Source organism: Schistocerca nitens, chromosome 3, assembly GCF_023898315.1.
Source record: "Schistocerca nitens isolate TAMUIC-IGC-003100 chromosome 3, iqSchNite1.1, whole genome shotgun sequence".
In the NCBI taxonomy this organism is placed as follows: Eukaryota; Metazoa; Arthropoda; class Insecta; order Orthoptera; family Acrididae; genus Schistocerca; species Schistocerca nitens.
The window spans coordinates 299,151,056-299,164,481 of record NC_064616.1 but is presented as its reverse complement, the minus strand read 5'-3'; the positions used below and the strand labels follow the sequence as shown (position 1 = coordinate 299,164,481).

At 41.8% G+C, this 13,426-nt stretch overlaps 1 protein-coding gene across 1 annotated transcript in view; it reads left to right on the top strand.

The window, feature by feature from the left end:
- LOC126249196 (agrin-like) overlaps positions 1 to 13,426 on the top strand; it is a 203,680-nt gene that overhangs the window by 176,517 nt on the left and 13,737 nt on the right. The window contains exon 7 of the mRNA XM_049950850.1: positions 8,870 to 9,116. Within this exon, the coding sequence (XP_049806807.1) occupies positions 8,870 to 9,116 (247 nt within the window). The remainder of the gene's footprint in view (positions 1 to 8,869; positions 9,117 to 13,426) is intronic.

The window sequence follows — 13,426 nt, the reverse complement described above, 5'->3', positions numbered from 1 at the left end:
AATAGAGGTAGCCCAATTGATCTATTTTCACGCCAAAATTTCCCCGCCATTTTCGTATGTTAGTGGAGGTAGCCCACATGGTCTTTCTTCCACCAAAATTTGATCTTCGCGCCATTTCCTTGATGTGGGAGGGGGAGGGGGAAAGGTATTGAGGAGAGGGGAGGGGATTAGGTTAGTGGAGGAAGCACAATTCACTCATTTTGCCGCCCAAACTTGAACTTCCCGCCATGACGTCATTGCAACATTGCCATATCCATCGCCACCATCTTGGATCCGCCATCCTGAATATATTTGGCAACAGTAAAATGTAGGGTGGTACGAGCTTTGGCCAAACTACTACAGTTAACGTCGAAAACTCCTGCAATTTTATGTTAAACGCTATAAAGCACTCCTAACTGCTTCTTCGATAGTAGTGACCAGGGAAAGGAGATATAAGTGCTATTTAACATTAACTCTACGATCCCTGCACGTAACTTCACCGACACCTATGGACAGTATCTATGGCATTAACTAGTTCCAGCACCTAACCTGCACAGTTCACAGGGTAGCGAAATCTACATATGATGGTCCACAATAGTCTGTGACTGACTAAACTTTTTCATGTTATTGTATGAAAACTGTTGAATATTCGGCTGCAGATTGATTTGCCTTGGCACAAATAATGGAAATGTTCATTATCCTGACTATCATCTTCTAAGTCTAAATCCTGTGGTAGGTCCTACTTCCTGTTATCATCAACATTGCATCCTTCTGGAAAGTTTCATCTGATATCACAAAGAACGCGTGTGATATGAGGTTCCAGTAACACTTGGAAGAGTATTCTGCAACCATTGGAAATCCGTGTGAAGTACATGGGTACATGTAGGTCAGGAAAACTCATTGAATCATCTAGTGGATTGCCAACTACAGAGGTGCTCATCACACTCGTAGATGCGGCTTCAGATATAAACCCGGAACAGATAATTCCATAGCATTAAAGCCTATTCCATTAATTTGGTATGTGTGAAATGTCTGTTTACATGATCCAACACGTTTTCCTCTCAATGCTGACTTACTTTGGTGCAACAATGTGGATGGATATAATTTCTTCCTCACCACTCCAAATAGAACCCTTGTATAGCCCGATGCATTATGTGGTTACCATAAAATGAAGGGAAGAGTGTTGTAATTAGCAGCATATAGCTGCTAGTTAGTGTAGTATTTTATCTGTCATGATTTAAGTTTACACACTTCCCCAGATTATTTAATTCACATATACTTTCTTCCCACCTGGGTATGATTATGTCTCAGGTAATGTTAAGTAGAATGGCTATAGCGACTCCAGCACAATTTTATTTACACTTGTGATATCATATAAGTGGGTCAGTTCCATACCCATTGTACTGTATTGTATTGTATGGAACTGGAGACCTAGAAAAGACGGAGAGGCTTTGTCTCCCTCTGTAGCCCTCAGTGGTCCACAACCCCACAACAGCCACCCCACACCAAACCCAGAGTTATTGTGCGGTTCGGCCCCCAGTGGAAACGCCCCCTCCTCCCTCCCACCCTGTCTCTCACCAGACGAGTATAACCCCAATGTTTGTGTAGTAGAGTCATGATTGTATATGCATACATGGAGAAGGTGTTTGCGCAGTAAATCACTAACATTGTGTAACTGAGGCTGAATAAGGAGATACAGCCTACATTCGCCGAGGCAGATGGAAAACCGCCTTAAAAACCATCCACACACTGTCCAGCACACCGAACCTCGACACTAATCTGCCAGGAGGATTCGTGCCATGGACGAGCACGCCTTCCCACCGCAAAGCAGTGTGGTAGACCACACGGCTAACCAGGTAAGCTCCATTCCCATAACACAATAAATTATGACTCACAATCTGTTACTTCATTATCATGACATCACAAAGAACACTCCCCTTACATGACGTCACATTGGCGGAAATTTTAAAAACGGCTGATGACAGATATATGTAGGCACCATATGAAGACATGCGTGGAAAAACAGACTAACCCTCAAATCTAAAAGCTTAGAGGTTAAGTGTTGCCATCTGTTGCTTTGTATAGAAACTATCAAAACTGAAATTGGTCTCACCCATAAGTCATATTCTGGAGTGAGTCCATTGTAAATTTTGATAGCTCCAGTGCCCAGCAACATATGGCAACACTTATCTCTAAGTTTTTACATTTTGGGGTTAGTCCGTTTTTCCCTGCATGTCTTCATATTACAAAACTGTCATAACATTTGAAATTTTTATTCAAAAGTATCTCACTGATATGTATTTTTGATCAAAAATATCTAGCTTTCACCTGAATTATGCATAATTATGCATCATGTTGAAAATTGTTCCAACAGTCTGAATTTGTTGTGTCATGTCAAATATTATTCCAGTGACCCGTATTATTTCTTAAATGGAAATACAAAACACACACACACACAATATTTATGTCGTATATTACAAGATTGCTACATTGTCTAAAATACGTAGAAGATGTATCTTGTAGACCTTCCTCGTCTAAATTGTCCTACAACGTTGCAAAACACATGAGATCTGCTAAAGTAACATGCTAAATATCCAGTTGACATTTCGTGCTACGCCTGAATTTGATTATGGACAGAAACTGACCTCACCAAGCACAATTTTAGGTGAAGAAGATAACAACACGCACTATGTTTATGTGAAATGTCACAATGCTATTTTCACATTTACAGTCTCTATGAAAATGTGTAGAGGTAGTAATTTACCGCATTTCCATATCAAAAAATACGTCAGTAACAGGATCATTATGTTAAGTATCGTAATGATATTTTTAATCGCTTGATGTTTTAGAGGTTTTCCAGTAATGCTTCACTTTACCAAGCACCAATGGTGAAGATAGTCAAATAATAGAGAAATATAACTGACGCTGTTCAGAGGATAATATGTTTTTGTACACTACATTATGATATTGGGCATACCTGTGGTTATATTCCACAGGTTTTCTATACATTGACATGAGACAGTCCGAAAATTAAGCATAAGAAATTAAGCCAAAAATGATGGCTTTGACAGGATGTTTAACGCGTTGTATCACATAAACTACATATTTTCGTAGTGCACAATGATAAGAAGAAATCCTAATGTAAACACAACACAGTATGGACAAAAACGGGAAGGAACAAACACATGAAGTGGGAAGATTGAAATCACTAATATAAAATATCTGTGCCAAAATAAAATTATATATCAAACTATGTAAATATTTCGAGAACAAAATATACACAGATAGCTTATCGTAGTACGCCATTATAAATACAGGAATCGCATCATGAATCAGATTTCGATCTCGATAACAATGCAAGTTACGTATAAAAATACCTAAGAATTTTGTAATACAATACACGTGTCGCGCCATTATTGTAACCTAACTATTTTGTATCAAGAAAAAGGAATACGCATTCCTCGCATAATAGGACTACTAGATTAACAGCCGGCCGCTGGTGGCCGAGCGGTTCTGGCGCTACAGTCTGGAACCTCGCGACCGCTACGGTCGCAGGTTCGAATCCTGCCTCGGGCATGGATGTGTGTGTTGTCCTTAGGTTAGTTAGGTTTAAGTAGTTCTAAGTTCTAGGGGACTTATGACCTCAGCAGTTGAGTCCCATAGTGCTCAGAGCCATTTGAACCATTTTTTTTTAACTAGATTAACAGATCATGCAGCACTTGTACCTAACAGTAGTAACACCGAGTAGTGTAAGGAAGAAACGAATGTCACTGAAATTTCAGCTACCCACTTTCAACTAATTTTCGAAGTCACTTAAACAGAGTGAATCCTATGCTAGCATATTAACTCTATGTTGCAGCAATAACACTAGCCATCTTCTGTTGATAATGATAATTTATGCTATCGCTTATTGGAGACTACATGACAATTCTGTGAAATAACATACTGAACAGTAGTATTATACAGTGATGTAGAGAGGAAACTAAAGAAGCTACCCCGCATGGTTTAGGATGCCTCGCCATGGTTCGCACGGCACCGCCCGTCGGATTTTTGAGTCATCTCTTAGGCATAGGTAGGTGTGTTGTCGTTAGTGTAAGTTAGTTTAAGTTAGATTAAGTAGTGTGTAAACCTAGGGAACTATGACCTCAGCGCCGGCCGGTGTGGCCGAGCTGGTCTAGGCGCTTCAGTCTGGAACCGCGCGACCGCTACGGTCGCTGGTTCGAATCCTGCCTCGGGCATGGATGTGTGTGACGTTTTTAGGTTCGTTAGGTTTAAGTAGTTCTAAGTTCTAGGGGACTGATGACCTCAGATGTTAAGTCCCATAGTGCTCAGAGCCATTTGAACCATTTTTATGACCTCAGCAGTTTGGTCCCGTAGGAACTTACCATAAATTTCCTAAGAAAGGTTGCTATACTTTCACCTACCCTCAGTCAGCCAAACGTTATGATGAACTCATGTCGGGGTACTAACTGTATATTGCACTACAAACTTTTACATCTTCTGCTGATGATGCTAACTTTGGCTGTCCCACAGTGCAAGCAGCATGAAACTTCCTCCTTCACAGATTACCATCATACAATAAAATTGTAAGAAACTGCTGTACGAATCACTGTGTTATAGCAAAATTTTAAGAATCTGACGATGTTAAACCAAAATTGTAGAAAACTGGCCAATACATTGTAACGTTATAGCAAATTGGTACCAAATTCTTGCATACTTCATAATTTAACAGCAAAACTGCAAAGAATTCCTACACGTGTCACTATTTTTCACTCATCAGCCAGGACTTTATGACCGACTACCTAACAGCTAGTATGTCCACCACTGCTACGTACAAAAGAGGCGATGTCTCATGATGTGGAAGCAATGAGGTCTTCGTACATCGCTGGAGGAGGTTGGCACCACATACAGATGATTCCGGGAAGGGGGCAATGAGCTCAGGCACTACGTTCCATCACATCCCAGATGTGTTCCCTTGGATTCAAATATAGCGAGTTGGGGACGGCGAGGGGGCAACACATCAATTGGTACTTGTTACTGTGTTCCTCGATCACTCCATCGCACTGATGGCCTTGTGACAAGGTGCATTATCTTCTTGAAAAATGCCACTGCCATTGGGAAGCATGATCGTCATGAAGTGGTCCACATGGTCTGCAACCAGTGATGATACTCCTTCGCCATCATAGTGCCACTCACGAATTCCACTGGACCCACAGATGCCCACTTGATTGTTCCCTAGAGCATAATGGAGCCGCTGCCACCTCGCCTCCATCCCTCAGTATAGGTGTCAAGGAGCTGTTCCAATGCAAGACGATGGATTCGCGCCGTCCCATCATGATGAAGAAGGTACCGTGGTTCAGCAGGCTATTCAACGCTGTGCCACTGGGCCAACGTACCAGTGCTGATGGTCACCAGCTCATTTCAGACGCTGTTTCCGACGTCGTGGTGTTAACATTGGCACTTGTATGGATTGTGGGTTATGGAGGCCCATCATTAGTCATGATCAGTGCACAGTGTGTTCAGAAGCACTTTATTCTGCCCTGCATTATAGTCTGATGTTAGTTCCGCCACAGTCCGCCACCCATCCTATTTTACCAGGCTGCCCAGCCTACAACGTCCACCATCTGGAATGAGGGGTGGCCATCCAATTCCACGACATCTGGAAGTGGTTTCACCCTGGTTTACCCACGTGTTGAAGACACTCGCCACAGCTCTCATCGAGTCCCCTGCAAGTTGTGCAGTTTCCGAAATGCTCGTGCTGAGCTTCCGGGCCATCACATTCTGCCCTAGGTCAAACGATAGATCGCCCAACTTCACCATTCTACACACAGACAGCACACTCACTGATATTACATACACCGTACGTGTGTCTGACTAGCAGTGACCCCTCGCCAGGTGTTTCTGATTTGCATGGATGGGTTTATATGGATAGTAGGTCGGTGGTCATACTATTATGGCTGACTTGTTTATAGTAAAATTGTAACAAATTGCTCACCATACATTGACATTGCTAATCGCAACTTTAATTTATTACTTATCACCCCTACGCAGCATGAATGCATGGTGGATGATATGGGTCAGCAATGATGGTCAGCTGAAATGGTGAATACCATTACCCCAATTGCATGAACGATACTATTGAGAGACATAAATGGTCAGCTGATACAGACATTATTGTGGAGCAATTATGGTTGGTTGATTATAGTGCCAGCCATTGCAACAGATGATGGTCAATTGACTGGGAGACTTTCACTACCACAAATACTATTGTGGGTAATGCTCATCAGTTATCAGGGAGAATAACGTTCTTCCATAGTATTGTGGGCCAATGACACTCAGTTGAGAGAGTGGATACTGTTATACCAAATATTATATTCCAGCAATGATCCTCTGTTGATATGCTGAAGGTCATTACCCTACATATGCATTTATTTCAACTTTCTGAGATATGACGCGGTTGGAGTTTGCTTCAACACACATGTACAGACATCAACAAATGTAATTATTTGTGATATTACGTTTTCCCACCGTAGTAAAATCATGAATAGGCTGAAAACCCGAGAAGTGTTCAATTCTAATCGTGATGTCATTACTGATTACGCTCCTAACTTTAGAGGAAGTCTCGTCTTGCCTGAAAGTTTGCTGAATATACCCATGTACCCATATTACCATAGCCTTCCTTACATAAGAAATGTGCAGCCTCTTACCCTCCTTCCTCTCCCACTCCTACCTTACTGTGTGAGTGTGATGTCAGGGCGCCTGTGCTGAGATGTGTAAGTAAGCTTAACGTGCAAGCACTCACACAAGTCCAGGTTTGTTCTAAATTTAGAAGGCACAAAAGGAAATCATGTCATCATTAGAGTTAATGACGTATGTTCATACACAATGATAATATCTACATCTATGTCATATTTCGCCTAGTTGAGATGAATACGTATTTGGGGTGATGGCAGTCACAATGTGAACTAATCGTCACTTCCCCACACAGTAATCTCCAGGGAAACTGTAATCACCCTGTCAGTTGGTTATCATTGCCCCAATAGTATACGGCATAATGGACTTGACCATATGTCAGATGACCATAATTACCCCACAAATCATCTTGGATAATGGCCGTCATAATGCATAAACTGCCCAACATTGACCCTCAATAGAATCGGGAGTAGTAGCAAGCACCACATAAACTGAGCATCATTGCCCTGTAATAGTCTCTGCGGTAATGGCAGTCACCATTTTTCAACTGTTCATGATTGCCTAACAATAGTAGCCTATGTAATAGCACTCACCATGTCAAATGACCTCTCTGTCCCTTAATGGTACCAGGGTCAATATTGATCACTTCGTCAAGTGACTGTCTTTTCTTCAGTAGCATCTGAAGTAATGAAGCCACTCAGTGTAAACTGTCTGTCACCCACAATAAACCCAAGGATAATGGCAATCACCTCAATTTAGCATTATTAGCATAAGGTGACAAACGTTTTGTAGTGCTAGTAATAGTTAATATCCTAGCATTGGCTCGTTACAAAGTATGACTAACTTTGAAAATTAGTTGGATGTGGGTGGATATGTACACAGACTTAGGCTTGTATGATAAATAACAGAACCAATATGGATATGGAAATACATAATTTCGGGGCTACATTGCACCTTATACCAAGTGTGGTACAAAGATCGAACTAAGCTCGTTGACTTGCACGTCAAATCAGTAATCATAAGTTATACTAGAACTGTAGATATATTTACTTATTTTTGGTATATAATAGAATAGTTTGAAATATGGCGCAGAATTCAGATAGTTCTAATACGTTTGAATATGACTACAATTTATGTAGTCTAGGAGAGGCATACGTGTTCTAATCAATAAAAAAAGGTCTTTTGGATGCTTTTGGATACGGCGAAATTAATTTTTCAAACCGTTTGAATACGTTTGAACGTGGTAGCTACAGACTGTATGCCTGTTTCGTTGGTATATTTTGAGTTTGCCGTTAACGGAAGTCATATAAATGGTGAGTTGCTTCTTACATTATGGGTAATACATCATAGAGAAGGGGATGTGGCATCTCACGTCATTATGCGAATATCATAGATGGGGGGCCATGGCTTGTCACGTCATGTGTATGGTACTGACTTGTGCACGTAACGCTACAAGTGTAAACAAAATGCGCTGGAGTCGCTATAGCTCATTTACTAATGTAGTCATTGTATTTTAAAAGCATCTATGATTGTATTTTATACACGATGTGTCTATGCAAAAATTCCTCATCACCGTTTGTTTATTATGGTGATGGGCCAAATTTTTTTCCTTTCATTATTAGTTTTCTTTTTCAATTCCTCACCCTCGACTGACTCACGTTATCGGTATGAGTCTGTGAAGAAAACCAGTATTCAATACGTGTGTATTCTGTACACAAAAATATTCTGAATTACCGTTGCGCTTTATTTATGCAATAACTCAGACCGTTCCCTTCTGCGAATACTACAGGTTATCTTAGCCGAATCGAATTATATCTTTTGTCAGTTTTGGAGGCGACTGACTTGTGCATATATTCATAGACCAATGAGTAGGTGTAACTCCATGCAAGATTGTTTCCCATGCTCAAGACAGCTCCACTGGAATTTGCGTCCCATCTCACAGGTAAATAGTTGGCACCGCAATCTGTTTTAGATGATATGAGCGCTCGTACTTTAAGAATTTCGACTATTCTGTTTTTCATTTACACGTTCTCCTGGCTGTACTCTCTTCAGTTCTGTTCAGTTCTCAAATATTTCAAGGTGTGCTAATTTTTTGTTAGTACACCAACACTTTTCCTCACATCTTCTGCCAACCACTTATCATTATTGTACAATACTCATTTGAATCTAACTTAATTATAGGTCCTGTCTTCCACAGCTGATGCAGGAAACCGGGAAGCATTCGTACCTGAATTTAACGGTAGTTCGTATATTGAACTACCAAGACTGGATGGTGTTGCAAGAGCTTTCGCTTTGGAAATATGGTTCCTCACAAATATGAATGATGGAATTCTGCTTTACAACAGTCAACAATTAGATGGAAAGGGTGATTATATTGCCCTTGTGCTTATAAGTGGTCATATACAATTTCATTTCAATCTCGGAAGTGGACCAGCAAATATCAGGTAAAATTTATCTTTCCATGTTCTTGGTATAAGACTTTGGCAAGAGCGTCTATTACTGTTAATGACTTTTAAAAATTGATGAAGTACTTTACGGACGTTAACATATTCAGTGGTTCCTTACAAACTGCAAAGAAGACATGTGTTTTTTATGTCCATGTCCATTTATATGTGACTATATGTTATCGCCTGCCGTTCATCAATAAATGGGTAAAGTGGTAGGAAACAGTAATAATCAGATGTTCTCAAGATGTCTGGAGCTTCTTCTTAGAAAGTGGCTATTTTCTTATATTGTTCTTATTTACAAAATGAAAGGAAAATGTGTACTTCGGATATAATGTTCGAAATGCTGTGTTTCATTTTTGTTCACACATTACAAAGTAATCAATTGTTTGACATGTAGATTCTTTACACGAAATTATTCGATCTTTAGCATCTACATGATTTATCCAAGTTAATAATTATACGTAGGAAGAAAACGAAAAATAGTTATGTAAGCAGTGCCTCCACATGAATGGATCCTTATTCACGTATTACCCAAATTGTACACAGTATTTCACCATATCACATGGTCATACAAATATGAAGAGACTACCTCGCACCACAATATCATTAAATTGTCTCTTCTATCCACAGTGCAGTGCTGATTTCGTACAATCTGAGGAACGTGCTGCTTTCGGATTCACATTCGGTGAAAGTGATAAACAAATGAGTATGTGCTGACGATTAGAAATTTGTGTCGTATTGGGACACCAACCTAGACTTCCAAGTTATTGCGAGCAGTGATACACCCTGAATAAACTCTGACACAATGGAATCGACTCTGTTTTCCGAGTGAAAAGTCGTCTCTGATATTCACTCATTGTCATTCCAAGTTAATATCTTCGCACTACTGAACGTTTTCAATGGTCAGTCCAAAAGCTTCATGTAGTTTTAAAATATTCTGACCTAAGGGAGAATAATGTGATACGCCATACCGTTCTGTGTGAATAAATTGGCCTTTATATTTCCGATCTTATTACTGTCATATAGATACGTATATTTGACCAATTTATTATTAAGAACAGCTGCTCAATGGAAAAACAATGTTGATGCCCTCTTTTTGAAAGTGCGCCGAGATTTCCACCTGTTTGTACATGGTGGTAATGAAATTTCGCAACGCCATCTCTTGTGAACTCCGTCTCGTCGAATGAAGTCTTCGACACAAACAATGGATCTACGACACGCTTCGCCAAGAGTCATTAACGGAACTTCGTTCTGCTTTGGTGGTTTTCTGGTTTTAGTGGGTGGACACGCTGAAGAGATATGGATATAAAAAATGTCTGAAGTATGAGGACTGACCGAGCCTTTCTTCTGTTCAGCTTGTGGATTGCTAGAGCCCATGTGTCCTTATGAGGCTGAAAAAGTCTGCCGAACATCTTATCGGATTGTATCCTGCCACGTGGATATTTTTAGCGTAAAGGGCACCAGCGCACGGGATACTTCAGTTTGCTAACTCTTAGCAGAAAATCATGTCCTCCGTATAACTTATGGAGTAGTCCGCTTCCATTTATCACATGTGGATAATAAAATAACATGTATTGAACCATTCGTGTACAGGACAGTACAAACATCACAATAACAGTAAAATTAACAACTAAGCCTTCTTTTGAGAAGGTAAGACGCTACGTTACATACGCAGAGCTGCAAGTAATTTATTCAACAATAACACACATTAACGAAACTGAAACAGCAGTGCTTACAACACAACGCAAACAAAATAAATTTCTGCAGACCCACAGCGCCCGTACATTAGTTTGTTGGGGCAAGGAGCAATAACTGGAGGTATGGGGGCATTTTCAATATTTTGAAGATGAGTGACAATTTGTGAGTAGCCATAAAAGGCTCCCATTCCGACCCTGTTAAGAACCTACATAATACTACCATCTAAGCTACCCAAGCACGGCTCACGCCCCGTCCCACAGCTTTACTGCTGCCAGTACCTCGTCTCCTACCTTCCAAACTTCACAGAAGCTCTGCTGCGAACCTTGCAGAACTAGCACTCCTGAAAGAAAGGATATTGCGGAGACATGGCTTAGCCACAGCCTGGAGGATGTTTCCAGAATGAGATTTTCAATCAGCAACGGAGTGTGTGTTGATATGAAACTTCCTGGCAGATCAAAAGTGTGTGCCGGACCGAGATTTGGTAGAGCACTTGCCCGCGAAAGGCAAATGTCCCGAGTTCGAGTCTTGGTGAGGCACACAGTTTTGATCTGCCAGGAAGTTTCATATCAGCGTACACTCCGCTGCAGATTGAAATTCTCATTCTGAAAACATCCGCCAGGTTGTGGCTAAGCCATGTCTTCGCAATATCCTTTCTTCCAGGAGTGCTAGTTCTGCAAAGTTCGCAGGAGAGCTTCTGTAAAGTTTGGAAGGTAGGACACGAGGTACTGGCAGAAGTAAAGCAGTGGGGACGGGGCGTGAGTCGTGCTTGGGTAGCTCAGATGGTAGAGCACTTGCCCGCGAAAGGCAAAGGTCCCGAGTTCGAGTCTCGGTCCGGCACATAGTTTTGACCTGCTAGGAAGTTTCATATTAGCGCACACTCCTCCGCACAGTGAAAATCTCATTCAAGATGAAACTTGTCGGGAATGCAGGAGGACGGCGTTTGTTATCTTCAATCAGAAAGATTCTCAACAATTTTTAATAAAACGATATTTATTTAATATGAGGAAGTAATTAACTTAAATGATGCTTGTTATTGTGAAATGTCTAGCACAATTAAACATTTGAAATTATTACGAATCCTCTAAAATATTAAAGTCCAGTCATTGTGCCTCTGAGTGATGAGTACGTAGAGTCCAGAGCTGGCTAACGATGCCTACGAAGTCTAAGTCTCGGAGACGACGGATGAACACAGAAGCTTGTAGACTCGGCAGTAACTTGAGATTGTACACGACTCGGCGAACTGAAGAAAACTATGCGCTGTAGCTCAGTGCTCCGGTATTTAACGAGGCATCGGCCAATCTACACACGTGATGACCATGCGTTGGCAGCTGGGGCCCCTGGCGGATCTCGGTATAGTTCATACTGCAAACCAATACAGCTGCTGCGCTACGAATGATTCGAGCACGGCTTATCGATTGTGGTGAGTACCGTCACCACACCTCTCGCTCCCCGAAGGGCAAGCGTCGTCGGAGAACTATGTGTTCGTTGTTGTCGGGGGGTGGTGGGGGGGGAGGGGAGGAGCACTTCCGCTGGGCCTAGATGGGGAGACCGGCAGAGGAACTGAGGTGGACGGTGCCCCCCAGTCGGCACCGCGACATCTGTCTTGCGAGGGAGCCGGGAAACCGTCGGGAGTGCGCACGATCGGGACAGTTGTCTTCCTTGTGCCTGGTCGTGTACAATCTCCAGTTACCGCCAAGTCTACAAGCTGCAGTGTTCGTCCGCCGTCTCCGACTTAAGCTCCGTAGATATCGTAGGCCAGCTCTGGTCGTACATTGGCATCACTCTGACGCACAGAAACAGGATTTTAATATTTTAGAGCACCTGCAATAATGTCAAACGTATTATTGTGCTGGACATTTGCCGGCCGGTGTGGCCGAGCGGTTCTAGGCGCTTCAGTCTGGAACCGCGCGACCGCCACGGTCGCAGGTAAGAATCCTGCCTCGGGCATGGATGTGTGTGATGTCCTTAAGTTAGTTAGATTTACGTAGTTCTAAGTTCTAGGCGACTGATGACCTCAGATGTTAAGTCCCATAGTGCTCAGAGCTATTTGAACCATTTATTTTGCTGGACATTTCACAAGAACAACATCATTTAAGTTGAGTGTTTCTTCGCATTTAATAAGTATATTTTATTGCTAATTGTTGAGAATTTTTCTGATTGAAAATAACCTACGGCGTCCTCCTAAATTCCGAACAAAATGGCGCAGTCAGCAACACTTTAAGTCTCAAAAACCGAGGTAGGAGCTTGAAACCCCTTCCAACAATACAGCTGACACGTACCCGCGCACTAAATAGAGGTGGCTCATAATATCTGCGAAATAAGAAGCAAAGGAAATGTAGGGCCTAATGGCATACCATGGAAAGTGGTACAGTCATTATGTCCCTGTGTAGTTCCTTACGAGAACCGTTTAATCAACGTATACATGACCGAAGGACGATCCGAAAATGTTGTAATACAGCTTGGATGGCGTGCACAGGTACAGCTGCCCATGCAGCTTCAACACGATACCACAGTTCATCAAGAGTAGTGATTGGCGTATTGTGACGAGCCAGTTGCTCGGCCACCATTGACCAGACGTTTTCAATTGGTGAGAGATCTGGAGAATGTCC